The sequence below is a fragment of the Montipora capricornis genome, chromosome 4 (assembly GCF_036669925.1).
Source record: "Montipora capricornis isolate CH-2021 chromosome 4, ASM3666992v2, whole genome shotgun sequence".
Classification (NCBI taxonomy): Eukaryota; Metazoa; Cnidaria; class Anthozoa; order Scleractinia; family Acroporidae; genus Montipora; species Montipora capricornis.
The window spans coordinates 45,530,370-45,545,713 of NC_090886.1; the positions used below are offsets into that span (position 1 = coordinate 45,530,370).

General features: G+C 39.3%; 2 protein-coding genes across 6 annotated transcripts in view; both read left to right on the forward strand.

The window, feature by feature from the left end:
- LOC138044967 (carbonic anhydrase 2-like) overlaps nucleotides 1-14,193 on the forward strand; it is a 35,136-nt gene extending 20,943 nt beyond the window's left edge. The window contains exons 2-5 of the mRNA XM_068891336.1: nucleotides 9,490-9,583; nucleotides 10,006-10,365; nucleotides 11,100-11,192; nucleotides 14,041-14,193. Of these exons, the coding sequence (XP_068747437.1) occupies nucleotides 10,033-10,365; nucleotides 11,100-11,192; nucleotides 14,041-14,193 (579 nt within the window). The 5' untranslated portion in view covers nucleotides 9,490-9,583; nucleotides 10,006-10,032. The remainder of the gene's footprint in view (nucleotides 1-9,489; nucleotides 9,584-10,005; nucleotides 10,366-11,099; nucleotides 11,193-14,040) is intronic.
- LOC138047101 (carbonic anhydrase 2-like) overlaps nucleotides 1-15,344 on the forward strand; it is a 32,383-nt gene that overhangs the window by 11,195 nt on the left and 5,844 nt on the right. For 3 of the 5 annotated variants that reach the window (XM_068893818.1, XM_068893819.1, XM_068893820.1), the window contains 4 exons: nucleotides 51-143; nucleotides 747-810; nucleotides 2,717-2,874; nucleotides 4,395-4,878. In XM_068893818.1, coding sequence (XP_068749919.1) covers nucleotides 51-143; nucleotides 747-810; nucleotides 2,717-2,874; nucleotides 4,395-4,598 — 519 coding nt within the window. In that variant the 3' untranslated portion in view covers nucleotides 4,599-4,878. Of the gene's footprint in view, nucleotides 1-50; nucleotides 144-746; nucleotides 811-2,716; nucleotides 2,875-4,394; nucleotides 4,879-14,916; nucleotides 15,075-15,344 lie in introns of those variants that run through there. The other 2 variants (XM_068893816.1, XM_068893817.1) reach the window with 1 other exon arrangement.

A 15,344-nucleotide genomic window follows, 5' to 3' on the forward strand; every position in this document is an offset into this window, starting at 1 on the left:
GTTCTCAAACTCAGCAACCAGAAGGTTTATCATGCAACTTTACTTTCCAGATTCATTTTGTCAGCGTCAACGTCAAATACCCAGACATAGCCCTAGCTTTAAATGAGAGTGATGGTTTGGCTGTTCTTGGTGTTTTCCTTGAGGTACATTAGTATTTAAACATTTAATATTTAATTAATTGAATTGCATGCCCAGGGGAATTCTCGCCATCTAATTAGCTACCAAGACGGGGGTTATTGAGTGTGGAATTGCGACTTTAAAACGAGGCTGACCGATATTACAGCGTAGCAACGTGCGGCCTTACATAGCAACGGAGGAAAAAATTGGAAACATCTTTGTTTTCAAAGCTAATAACATAGAGGGCAAAATTACTGAATGCTGATTGGTCAATGAAGAGGGCATTTTTTTCTAATTTTGCTTGTGACTAGAGCAGTTTCAATACTTTTGGGATAATAATAATAATAATAATAATTATTATTATTATTATATTCATCGCATAAGACTAAAAAATTCTGTAAAAGAAGCGCAATTGTCGGGGTCGGAGGAAAAATTAATTGTGGTAAGGAAGGGTAAACATGGTGGGCATGGCCATGCGTGTGTAGAGTTGTAATTACGATGATTGCATTATTAAATTAGACTTTTAAAAAATTGTTGAGATAAAAATTTGATTCATATCCCACTGAATACTGCGTCTCTTAAGTTACTCTCGACACCCAATGACTAATAGAAAGTGTTTCATTTTATAGGTTGGTGCTGATAATTCTGCGTATGAAGACCTTTTGGGTGACATTTCAGATTTAAATGCAGGAGGTAACAGTCTTGTGAAACATTTCTTACATTGTACTGCGCATGTACAGCACCAGAAGTCTATAACCAACTCTAATAATAATAATAATAATAATAATAATAATAATAATAATAATAACAACAACAACAACAACAACAACAACAACAACAACAATAATAATAATAATAATAATAATAATAACAGTAGCGGGAATGTTTGAGTTGTATGAACAGCTCTTGCCCACCAAGATCTACTCTAAACACAAGACTTGTGTTACCCCAGAAGGTAATGTTATGTGCAGATTATGAAATAAAGCACTGGAGACAATAACACATGTGTTAGCGGGATGCCCAGCACTTGCTCAAAATAAATATCTAGAGGGGCATAACGCTGCTCTGAAAGTTCTATTCTATGAGGTGTTGCATGACCTAAAGTTACTCGAAGATGTTCCACCGTGGTACTCTCCATCTCCATCGCTACCTAAGCCACACTATGAATCGAGCCAGGCAGAGGATGAGGAGCTTTTTAAAAGTGATCCTATGATTAATGGGCCGGGGAGCCATGCAGTGAAGCTTAATGAGCAAAGGTTTAACGTTGTTCATTATATCTACCACAAAGATGAATGAGTTTTGCAGCCAACTATTGAGGACACTCTGAATACGCCGGTAAAACACATTTCGGCTGGGCATAAGGAAGTGAATTACAATAGTCAATCCCCGAAGTAATTAAGGCATGGATTAGGGTCTTGCACGTATCATATATATAGAGGATTTTACATGGCCGCGCAGAGATACGAATTTTATCTTCGAGTGCTGTTTATTATATAGATATTGATGAAATGACTAGATTTGAATCAACTTGTTTTATTCATTTTCGAAATGATGAAAAATTGTTCACCAACCGCTAAAACACGCATGTTGTGTAACATGAAACAAGATATGAAAGTTATGAAAAACAAATCATGATAATGTAAAATTTTGCAATAAAAATTTTAATGTAGTAGAGAAGAATTATATTTAAGCACAAAAGTATCGTACAATGAAGAGGAAGCTCGCGTTTTATTGGCTAATCGTGTTCGTTACCATGACGACAGCTATATCCTCACATGTGAAAGATAAAAATGATACGTTCACTGCGTGCAGTGAAGATATGATTTTTTAGTAAAAGGAGAAATCCTGGTATTTCATCAGTATCTATATAATAAAGGACAATAAATTGCGAATATCATGATTTTCGGAGGATAGCCTGATTTGATCAACGTACTTAACCTGGGTAATATGTTCCTGTGGAAGGAATGATGAATGAAACTGAAGAAATGTGTGTTTTTTTTTAAGTGCAGGTTAGAGGCGAAAGCGCAACAAATTGACCTCCTCCCAACTGAGTGGCTTCATAGCTCATCAGTTAGTAGAGTATTGTATTGTCGACATCGTAAAGGTGACCGTCATGGATACGAATTCCTTTGAAACCCCCTGAAATTTTCAGGTGTCTGTAAAGTGACACTTGCTCAAATTGTCCAGTTAAGTGCGACGATCATTTCTATCTTCCGTCAATAACCCGTACTTCAAAAACATACATTTCTTTCCTTCATCATGATTTTCATCACCAGAATTTGTGGTCTCTCACAATCGGAAGCCTTGCAGGTTCTTAGAACCGTAATAAATTTAAATAAATTTGACCCCGTGCTCTTTCCTAGCGTTTCAATCCTGCTGACATTTGAAAAAGGCTTCATGGAGAAGACCAACTTCACTACTTCTTGTAAATGACCATATGGTAGTCATACCGCACTCAATGATTGGAAGGCATAGCAGCTTAAAACACCTTGCCATTCATATATATTTCTAAAAATGTCTTTTTTCAACAGTCATCAATTCAGGTCGTCTCGCTAACTGGCCATTTCATTTTAACACTTACGTTCGTTTCTCTTTTCAGGCACGAAAAAGAAGATCGCACCGTTCATGCTTAAGCCACTTCTTGCCGCCAACATGAAAGATTACTATCGGTACCCTGGCTCTCTTACCACTCCACCATGCAGTGAAGCAGTTACATGGACAGTCTTCAACGATACTGTAAAAATACCCCAGCGATTGGTAAGATTACTCACCAGAAACTGTCATTGCAGTGACTTAAACATCTTCAGTTCCCACGGTCAGTTCCCATCTAGCTCAGTCGGTAGAGCAGCGGTGATCTAACCCGAAGGTCGTGGGTTCAATTTCCACCCTGGTCAGAGTTTTTCTCTGTCCTAGCTTGTTTGGGCCTATTTCCATTAGTAGGGCTAACGGTCACATGGTTCATATGGGATAGAAACCTAGCACTTCACATTACACTCCAATCATTTAAGTCTGTTCAAATATAAAAGCTACACGGCCAACGTTTGCAAAAACGTAATCCGGCCTATCTCAAGAACAGATTTCCTGCCAAGGATTGTGATTCGCATCCAATTGACGCACAATTTCTGCGTTTACTGAATGTCGTGGCTGCAAAATTTCTTTGTTGTCGCTTTCGCCATTGTCGGCTGCTTTTACGTCCAGTCTAGCATCAATAGTTACTGTTTCTGTCGTGACTAGTCCTCCTCTTTCCTTTTGCTCATGGTATCATTCTTGTTGTTGTTGCCTTTTCTGCATTCTCGGATAAGGATTTTAAACAGTAGGCCCACAACCCTTCTTTATTAACTCTGTTGGACATTTAAGATCCCACACTATTCGAAAATAGCAGGCCACGGAATTCCCGATATTGTGGTCTGACCCGAATTTTAAGTGCTATTTTTGTTCCAATGCTAATGTAATCAATCTGGCCCTGGTCGGTCGAAGCATGGTTAGGGCTAAGCGGCGTTAAATACCATAAAAACTTGTAGGTTTTGATATCTCTTGACCAACGGTTAGCACTAACCAGACTTCGAGCAACCGGCCCCACTCTCTCGAGTCCGGTATTCGTCGAGGGTGGAGGGCTTTGACTCCTTTCCCGAAATAGCGGCTTGTAATCGAGCCTATCGGAACGTTAGCCCTACTTGGGCTAACAAGTACTGTATTACATGTGAATAAAGATGAAAGCACTTTCGTTCAGTCGTCTGTAAAATAATAATCACTAATAACAAATATCGTCAGATTATGCTTTGGTTCAGCTTATACCGAGTTTCTTTTTTCAGATACGGCCCTCGGTCGTAAATAAAGAAAAAATAACCCCGGAGGGGGGGAGGGGGTCCCAGAGAAATTTGGTTTCGTATTTCACACTAGAATCTGCGATTTTCCCTGCACTATTTTATAGCTGACCAAAAATTGGATACCCTATTTCAGACTTATTTTCAGACCTGTTTCAGCTGTTACACCGTTGGCGTAATAACTTAAGAAGGGCTTTGTTTCGCATTGTCTTATCGCCTTATGATGAAGAAGCTTCTGATTAAAGACTCCAGTGAACAAACTATACACTATTCCAGACCAAATGGTTAAAATTGATTCCCTAATTCAGACCAAAACAGCTAAAAAACCATACCCTTCGGGGCCTCACATACTCACATACCTATATAGCCCATATAAGGGCTTAACCCCCCCCCCCCTTCCCCCGGGGAAATTAACTAACTGTGTCTTTTTTCTGTCAAACTTTTCATCAACAGTTGACCAATTTACGTGCGCTTAAAATGGGCGACAATTCCAACATGGTGGACAACTACCGACCGGTAGAGCCGCTTCATGGTCGTATGGTGAAGTCCAGTTTCATGCTTAAAAAAGACGTCATCAGTTCCGGCGACGGAATCGCTCTTAAATTGTCGAATGTCGCCTTGATGTTAATGTTGCTTGGCGCTCTTTTCCTGATGTAAATACTAGCCCTGAATAGTGTTGCTGGCAACTCTAGATAGTGATTAATGTCGTCTTTTTGGTAGCGTTTTGCGTTTTGTCTTGTTTTGTTTTGCTTTGATTTGTTTTTGTTTTTTTGAAGTAGCGAGGCTGTTCCCTGGGCGTCTTTGACAGTCATTAAGTAGTTTACAAAGAAACAAAATCAACGGCGGTACTGAAGTCCGCCGAGGGCAACTATTGTCGCTTATTAAATATGACATTGTCCAACAAAAAAGAATAAATGAAAGTTGGAAGAAATCACAATACTGTTGCTACATTTAATTGTCTGATGACACTTTGATCTCTTTATTTCATTTAACGTGGTTAACATTTGTCATCTGCTTCTGTCATCTGCTTCAGTAAAGCGAAAATGTCACGAATCTCTCATAACTCATGGTCAAGCATTCGAACTCGGGAACTGGCAATTAGCTGTAGACGTGCACAAACAAATTTGAAATTTCATAGAGAGGTCGCCTATGGACTAAACTAGTTTACCTAAATGGTAGAAATGCTGCCAAAAAGGGAAGGGAAATGTTCAAGTATGCTTACGGTAATTTAAAGATCGTTCGTGTGTGGAATTGGAGGGGGATTTTCATAGGTCTTGAGCGGGGACGCTACAACTCGAAAAAAGAAAGAAAATCGTCAGAGGATACGATCATGTTTGAAATGATGGCTTTGCCCTTGGATAGATTCTGAATCATAAGTGCGATTTGTTTGATTTAAGGAGGTAAGTTGTGGTCAGAATAACTCCGCATCGTTTGTGAGGAAACGATACAACGTAAATAGCCCCACGAGAGCACATTACATGTGATCACTAGTAAAATGCAAAACGCAGAAAGATTGAAGAAAATAAAAGAGAATCGAGTAACATTGCCATGGATCATGTTGATCATTTCCGGTCCGAGTTCACTTCAACTTCTTTTTCACTTAAAGCGCGAATTGCTGTGGCCAGTTTTAGTTCTACTTTTAGAGCGACTAAAGTAAAGTAATTTACATGAAAAAGAGTTGTGAATCACCATTCAGCTTGACAGTGGTCGTTCACGACAAAAGTTCACGGAAGTTAATCCCTGTCGGGTGGGGTTGGTATTTGGATGAGAGACCATCGAGATATACGATGTGTAATTCTCTTCGTAAACGCCATTTGCATCGTAATGCCTTTTTTCTTCAATCGGAATACTCATATTAATGGCCAGAATACTGACCATTCATCACTTTAGTTCAGTCTGACAGCTTTTCCTATTGTATTTCACGTGGCTGCGATAACGTTTATAACGGAATAAAAGGAGCGTTAAAGAAGCAAAAATGAACCAAAAGACCAAAAAGCAGAGCAGTTTTAGAGGTTAATTATATAAGTTACGCCGAATTGGGAACGTGGCTCCAAGTCTCTGTACTAATCTTCTGTGTAACGAGCACTTTGCTCACACATTTAGAAGGAACGTTAACGAAGGATCAGACCGCGCATCTTAATTCTTCCATCCGCGCATAGCCACAATTCCTTGCGCCTTTGATCTTACCACGACCACAATGCCTTGTGTTTCGAAGAAAAATGTGTCCTTCTCCCGATTAGTCATTCGTTCGCTTCAGGTTCACTCACACGGCAGCAACAAGCATGAGACTGCCTTCGATATTTTTAACCAGAAACAACCATGTAGTTCCCTGCACTTTAGTTTCTCTTCAGTTTTACAACTTTTTTAACCTTGAAAGAACATTACTGTAGAAGCTTAGAACATGAATCGTCCTAGCAACCATTTAGAACTTTGAACAAGAATTCTCATATTTACAATTATTCATTAGTACTTCTAGGGGTGGAAAACTCATTTGTATGTTACCCCTTGGGAACGAAAATGCCCTTTCCTGTATCGATCCAGAAACCTAGCTGAAGAAACAGTAACACTTACAGTTTGTATTAGTTGTGTTACAATTAGTTTTATTATCACATATAAAGGTGCTAATAATATACATGGAAAATAACTCGATTCTGATTGGCTGAGAGCAGAGCAGTTCAAGTGTAAAGGTCCAGTTATGAGGGCAACATTTTTCGTGCAACTTGTCGCGCAACAATGTTGCGTTGCAAGTTGAGATTGTTTGTTGCGCGTATTGTCACCTTCTTGTGCAACAAATTTTCATGATGCAAAAAGTAAAAGCGATGTCTACTCTTTGCAACATAAAATTTGTTGTGCAAGAAGGTGGTAATACGCGCAACAAACCATCTCAACTTGCAACGCAACATTGTTGCACGAAAAATGTTGCCCGTATTACTGAGCCTTTACAACTTAGTGTGCATTTCCCACTCGGTCATCAGAGATGAGATAGAATGCATGCTGAGAGAGATACCCTCCAAAAGGGATCCAGAACCAACACAAAAGCAGGCGCTTTATCGAAACAAACAGGATTTTGAGTCGCTTCAGAATTAGCAAGAGCTTTATGGTCTCTCTCAAGGAGCAAGGGTAGCACAGTCGGTTAGTGCGCGGCCTTGGTTCAAGAGGTCCCGAGTTCGATCCCCGGATCTCACATCCTTGTTTCGACTTCTTTCCTTTCAGTGTAGCCTAAGTAGGGTTAAATACCCTTAAAACGGAGCACAGATGGAAAGAAGGTGGTAAAATGAGCGCGCCGTCGGCTTCCTGGGAGAATACCCTCTAGAGGGTAAAGGAATTACCGACGTTAAAAAGGGTATTTACCACCAATACGAAATCTATGATCGGTTATTCTGCAAACAGGTGCAACCGACTAAATGGCACACTGGGTCGAAAGGCTGGGGCGAGCGTTGGCCTATCGACTGAGCGCGCCATCACTCGGAAGCGAGGCTGTTCTCAGAGATAACCTGTAGCTTTTCTGTCGCGGTCTGTGATTGGAGAACGAAACAATAGATGATACAACCGAAACACTGCACCTAAGAACCTAGCCCTCCGAAAGCTATAGGTCACAGGGACCAACGAAAATAGCAGTCTGGAATAGGTAAAGAATTACTCTGTTCGCCTGCTACTGCTCACCGCAATTTACGTCACGGGGTAATCCAATATGGCCACCCACCAGGGTATTTCAGTTGCCCTATTTCGCAAAGTAAAAGGGACGCGGATATGTTCATAGAATGTGTCTTGAATCGTATCTTACACTACCTGCCCAGATTAGCTAATGGTTACTGAAAACCGTTAATAAATGCGTGTTAGAACTGAACTCGATAATCTGTATTCCATTTATTATTCCTCTATTACTACTAAGTTCTGGATCTATCTTGCACTTGACATTACAAACTGATTTGAAAAGAGGAACGCAAAGCGATTTCTCTGGTCGAAAGCTTCCTCTCATCAGTTCGGGGCCACGAACGTTAAGAAATTGAAAAAAATTAGCGAACGATCGTTTAGTTGATAGAATCCTTTTCCATAGGGATAGATCTCAAGCTTTTAATGCTGAAATACTCACGTTAAATGTCACGCGTTCTCCCACATGGAGAAGGAACGCTTCACTAAGGACTTTTGCTTGAGAGGCTTTGCACCGGTTTGCAAAATAGCAGTCTTTTGTTCCGTGATAGAGCTGGTCAGAGTCTTTGACATCACAAACTGCTTTCAAAACACGAATACAAACCAATTTATGAGGTCGAACACAAAATAAACACATTCCTCCTACCAGTTTAGGCGCTATGAACGCTTAATAAATCGAACTAAAAAATAAGGGAACTTAACAACCGTTATTAAAGTTCATAGCTATAGATCTCGAATACTCACGAAACGAGTGCGCACGATTTAAATGTCTCAAATATGAAAGTAAAGTCTTTCAACTTTACATTTGAATCAATTTGCACTAATTTAGCCAAATAATCACTCTTCAAGATGAATGTTTAAGCCTGGTGTACAAAACGTTTCGACTTTCAAATCGAATCTGTTTTGCTTGCCGGTTTGTCGTATTTTACAAAGCTCAGTACTCAAGGTTTGTTCCCACCGTATGGTTTTATTATGCGTCAAAAAATCTATTGATGAACTAACCTCTTAAAAAACTCCATTAAACAGTAGGAAATTGCCACTGCCTATTCGAAGAGATTCAGTCTTAAATGAAGAGGAGGCGTTCTTTGTTTGCGAAGTACGTTTTGCTCAGGTTATGATGTGGATGTTGTCATCACTTGTCCCGTTTGATGTTAAACCACAGATTAAGGAAATCTCTGGAATGTTAAAGTGATATTCAAAACTTAACGCTTGTAACGACTAGCAAATTATGCATGAAATCATGACAGCAACACTTTTTGTTCAAAGCACTCTGTGCAGTAATTCCTTACCCACCAGGAAACAAGAAACCGTACGTTTAACTTGAGAAAACACCAATTAAGTCTTTCAAATACTCCATCCAAAATACGCCATAAAGACATTTGACTGAGGAACGACCCTTGTTCTTTAACTCTGCATGGCCCAAGTTGTTCAAACTATGGATAGCGCTGTCCACCGGACAAATCACTCAGCCCAGCGGATGAACACCAGCAAAACCAATTGAGTTATCCAGTGGATAGTGATTTATCCGGCCATGATATAGCTATCCATCGTTTGAACAACTGGGGCCTGGTGGAAAGACTCACTTATTCGCATAGTACGATACACAGAGTTCCTGGTGTAGCCTTTTCTTCAGCAATGTGGTCGGCTTGGCACAATCTTGATAACAGACTACTGATCGATGAACCCACATAACAGTAACGATACCGTCAAACAGTAATCAAATTGAAGATGTTTAAGTGTTGAAACTGAAAGTTGACTGTCAAGGTAAGACCCCGTGCAAACTTTACACTGGGGTTTTGAGTAGCGGAGTAAAGATAAGGAAGTTAGCGGCTGGTTGGGCCGTGAGATTTGTCAACTGTTTTACAAATTCGATTCAGTTCACACTCATTTTTTGCAGGAACTGATTCAAGAGGTAACAGAAATACACATGGCTAACTTTTGGCTCGTAACATTTGCATGTTTTGCTGCAATTTCCATTGCTTCTGGTGAAGGTATGTTTTAGCCGATTTGAGATGATGCAAACGCAGACTGAGTTCATTGAGATGTGCCGGGCCATAGATTTACTGCACGACTGGTTCAGTACTCAGTCTCGGATGCGGAAAGATTACTTGATGAGTCGAAAGGGGTTAAGACTAAGCGCCATTGAGCGTGCTGAAATGTTTGATCGTCCCTTTGTTTCTTAAGGTCAGCACACCATTACAGTCTTGTTTTCTCGCGATTGGTGTTGAAATCTCTTTAGTGCTATCCACTAGATAAATCACTATCCACTGTTTTGCTAGTGTTTATTCGCTGAATAGTGATTTATCCAGTGGATAGCACTGGTTATCCACCTTTTGAACAACCGCGGCTTGGCAACTTTCATTAACTGTCCAAGTTCGGCGTTGTGATGGGGTAAATTACTTACATCGGTTAGAGTTTCATACTACTAAAACCGTTCTTTATGGCTTTTTCCGTGTCAGGACCTGGTAATTGGAGCGGCGTTTGCCGAACCGGCAGGAAGCAATTTCCGATAGACATCGACACCTCAACAGTCGAATATGACTCCGCTTTGGGCGACTTCACTCTGAGCAACTACGATACAAAACCATCAGGGAATTTTACGATCGCAAACACCAACCACTCTCTTAAAGTTTCTTTCTCGCCGTACTTTTTCAATGTGAGTGGAGGCAGTTTGCCAGGAACTTTCACCACTGTACAGTTTCATCTCCACTGGGAATCAGACAACAGCAAGGGAGCAGAACACGCTGTGAATGGGATGCTGTATGCTGCTGAGGTAACGCGTTTCTGATGGCCTAATTGAGGCCTTGTGAAGACTAGTTGAATGCACGTGTCTTCTTCCAAAACACCTGCACAGGACAAGAATCCACCGTCTGCGTTTTAGCACATGCTTGCATGTAATCATTGCTATTATTCGTAGAGATGATTTTTAGAACGGATGAAATTTAAATATTTGAATTGCGGAATAGACATGAAATAAATGTTAGAAAGATCAACGAAATGAGCAATTTTTAAGTAGTTGCCAGCAAGCCGTTCAAAAATCCAGGTTTTGAACGGAATTCGAACCCACGAGCTTGCGATTTTCGCTGCACCGCTCCACCAACTGAGCTATCAAGGAAGCTGGGAACTAGTCAAGGTCGTTTTGCTCAGAATCATCTTGTTGTGATGTAACGATAATTTTATCAGTAAAGGAATTCCACATTACCATTTTTGAGTTTCAAACTCGGGAAAAATTAAAGATTTCCCTTAAACACCCTAAAACAACGTAATAAGACCCCCCAATTTTACTTGTCGTAAGCGGTAATTTATCATGATGGAATGGTTCTCAAACTCAGCAACCAGGAGGTTTATTGTGCAACTTTACTTTCCAGATTCTTTTTGTCACCGTCAACGTCAAATACCCAGACATAAAAGCCCCTTTTCGTCTAAAATTAAAAAAAAAAAGAAACGAAAATGAGGACCGTGCCCCTTAGTACCTAAAGGTTCAGTATCATTCAAATTACTTTACAGATCCATTTTGTCAGCTTCAACGTCAAATACCCAAGCATAAGCGAAGCCGTGGACCAAAGTGATGGTTTGGCTGTTCTTGGTGTTTTCCTTGAGGTATCAAATTATTATTTTTAATACGACACTCCTGAGTTTTACAGACATGTTTCGGCAGTTGCCTCTGCCATCTTCAGTGTGAAATGAACAATAAATTACAGTGAAATATAAATACTAGAGAAATTACAATAATAATAATAATGACAGTAATTTCACACTGAAGATGGCAGAGGCAACTGCCGAAACATGTCTGTAAAACTCAGGAGTGTAGTGTTGTTCTTAAAATTAGTCTCTTCACTGCTTTTATCTAGACTATTTTTAATACATATTTAATATATAGTTTTTGAACATTTAATATTTAACAGAATCGCACGCCTATGGGAATTCGCGCCGTCTAATTTGCTACCAAGACGGGGGATATTCAATGTGGAATTGCGACTTTAAAACGAGGCTGACCGATATTACACCGTAGCAACGAATGGTCTTAAATAACAACGGAGGAAAAAATTGGAAACTATGTTTTTAAAGCAAATTTTCGTTTCGGCATTGACAACTACAACATTCGCCAAATTCGCTAAATTAAATAAATTCGTCTTTAAAAAAGCTATGCAATTCAAGGACAATTTTACCTCTTGACTCGTGAATTCCATGTTAAGTTTCGCTTGAAAAATCGATATCGCGCTCATCGCGATGTCGGATTTTCGCGTGGAATTCCCGCGTCAGGTGGTGAATTTTCCTATAACATGCATAGAAATTTTTTTTCCATTCTGATTGGCTAAGAGCAATATAGGTACCAGGTAAACGAGATATTTTGTTGAGTATATGTAGAGGATATTACATTATTGTCAACGCTCGCAGTGGAGTTTTTATGCACTGATTGCGGTTGTCCATCAATGTGGGCCGTGCAGTGGCTGAAAATATTTTTTTCCCCTTTCTTTTGGAGCCAGTTTGCCCCAGGTCTTTCATACATTACTATTATTGTTATTATTATTATTATTATTGCCTTTTAAAGATCAGCAATCAGCCGATCGCGTACGCAAAGATATCTTTTCGCTGGAAGCAAAGATCGATGTCAACGTAAAACCCATCTACACTCAATGCGATGCAAATTATGTCGGGTTCACTACCCGACACTTACATCAACGCATAAGTGAACACCGTTATTCAGCCATCGGGAAACACCTTGAAACACAGCATGGCAACAAAAGAACAAAGACTGACCACCTTTTCAAGTAGTTCTGAGGAAATGCAACAGCGAGATTGACTGCTTAGTCTACGAGATGTTGTGATAAAGGAACATCAAGTTTTCTCGCGCAAAAACTGTTTACGTGACACTTTCGTACATTTTTTCTTTTTTCCTTATTGTGTTTCTTACCTTGGGAATTATACCCATAGGACCCGCAAGTATTTTATATATTGTTTCACATTTTATATATTCGTATTACACCTTAAAAGTTTTCACTTTTAACTTGATAATGGCGTAACGTAGCGTCGAAACGTCGTTCGCTTTTAAAATGTCTTTTCAAAATCATAGAGTTTAACTTTTTAATCAATCAGTATTATTATTATTATTATTATTATTATTATTATTATCATCATCATCATTATTAGTATTATTATTAAGCGCATGTCTCACACCCAGGTGGCCATATTCTCAAAAGCATCAAGCTATCTTCTCTAGCCTTAGGTGTTTAGGGTGCTTCTTAAGCTTTCTTAGGATCTTAGTTGTTTCCAACAAACATGCTTTGTGGAATAATGCAATGATTCCAGGTGTCCCCTTCTTGCTGATCCACGTCCTTAGGTGTTTACTCACAGTCCCAAGGGCTCCAATTGCAATGGGGATGACAGATACTTTTTTGCATTTCCACTTTTCATTCCTGGTAGTGGTCGATTCTCCCTTTCGTTTTCTGCTACCCGTGTATCAAAAGGGCAATCTACATCAACAATGAAGTAGTACTCCATTCCCTCCTTTTCCTGTCCTAAGGTGTTTACTCGCAGTCCCAAGAGCTCGAATTACAACAGGAATGATAGATATTCTTCTACAGTTCCCGATCTTTTGCTTTTCTACTTTTAAGTCCTGATAGTGGTCGATTTTCTCCTTTCTTTTTCTGCTACCCTTGTCTTAATACCCGTGTATTATTATTATTATTATTATTATTATTATTATTATTATTACTACTACTACTACTACTACTACTACTACTACTACTACCACTACTACTACTACTACTACTACTACTACTACTACTACTACTACTACTACTATTATATTGCATGAATACATACTTGTTATTTGAATAACTATATTTTTTTATTAAAAACTGAACTACGGATGTCAGATTTCAAGAATTTTTCATTGGCTTGCCGGACACAGGCTATCAGTTCATATACCTGCTGTACCAAATATGGTCAAGGAACGCGTCAGCAATAAAGCAAGCTGAAAACATTTTGGCAGATCTGAGAAAAAATGGCCGCTAAAAGTCGTTTTGGACCAGAATTGACCGAGGCAGATAAATAAAATCAACGTGGAAGAGTTGTTGATCCTGGAGTTTTTAATAAAACAATTATTCTATTCGGGCCTGATGGATATAAAATGATTATCTATCACTTCATATCCAGAGCGTCCTCGTAGAATAATTGTTAAATATATTCTAGCGATGTTGTTTTTGTTGTTGTTGATGTTATTATTATTATTATTATTATTATTATTTTCGTAGCATAAGACTAAAATGGTAGGCATGGCCATGCGTCTGTAACTATAGAGTTGAAGTGATGATGCTCGCATTAATAAATTAGACTTTTAAAAAAATTTTTAAGATAAAAATTTGATTCAAATCCCACTGAAGTCTAACGTTTCTTAAGTTTCTCTCGTCACCCAATAACTAATAGAAAGTGTCTCATTTTATAGGTTGGTGCTGATAATTCTGCGTATGAAGGCCTTTTGGGTGACATTTCAGATTTAAATGAAGGAGGTAACAGTCTTGTGGAGCATTTCTTACATTGTACCAGGCGCGGATCCAGGGGAGGTGAAATGGGTGAATTTTCACCGCCCTTTTTCTGAGCCCCCCTTCTTTCTTTTTTTTTTTTTTTTCTTATCCCTCAAACACCTCAACCAGGCTTTGGTTCTATTACATTATTACAAAAAATTCACCCCCCATTTAAAAATCCTGGATCCGCGCCTGTGTACTGCGCATGTACAGCACCAGAAGTCCATAACTCACTCAAATAATAATAATAATAATAATAATAATAATAATAATAATAATAATAATAATAATAATAATAATATTTAAGAAGCGCTACGTCCCAAATAGCAACAGTTGACTAGAAGATCTCAAAGTTCTGCAAGTTGTACAAGGCTTAACAAGGTCAGAGATAGGTAGGTGCAGTACCATGAAGAGCTTTAAATGTGATAACAGCCATTTTAAAAGTGATCTAATGTTTAATGGGGAGCCATGCAATGAAGCTAATTAGCAAAGGTTTAGCGTGGATTTGAATGCCGTTTCTAATTCCACTCTGCATGACTACAGCACGAACTTGTCTTCTTTCATTCAAAATCCAAAAATCCAACTCCACTACATCTCGTAAATGACCATCTGGTAGCCATTCCCTGCCCCATTTTAATTGGGATTCTAAACTGCACTCTAGGATTGGAAGGCATGGGAGCTTAAAACGCATTTGCCATATATTTCTTAGAATGTCTTTTTTTAACAGCCATCAGTTCAGGTCATTTCGCTAACTGGCTATTTTTTTTTTTTACATTTCCGTTTGTTTCTCTTTTCAGGCGCGAAAAAGGAAATCACATCGTTCATGCTTAAACCACTTCTTGCCGCCAACATATCAAATTACTATCGGTACGCTGGCTCTCTTACCACTCCAACATGCGATGAAGCAGTTACATGGACAGTCTTCAACGATACTGTAAAAATACCCCAGGGATTGGTAAGATTTTGATGTTGATTCATTTCCTCAGAGATGCCCCCTTTCGCGCTGCATCTGGCGAGAATGACAAGCACTGAATGATACGAGCTTATGATCAAACGTCTTCACTCTTAGTGATCGATTTTTCAATGCGTGTATCTCAAGAACAGATTTCTGCCAAGGATTGTGATTCTTAGCCAGTCGACGCACAATGTCTACGCAAACTTTATATATGGTGTGTGGGGGTGTATGGGGTGTAGGGATGGCGCAGTGGTGAGAGCACTCGCCTCC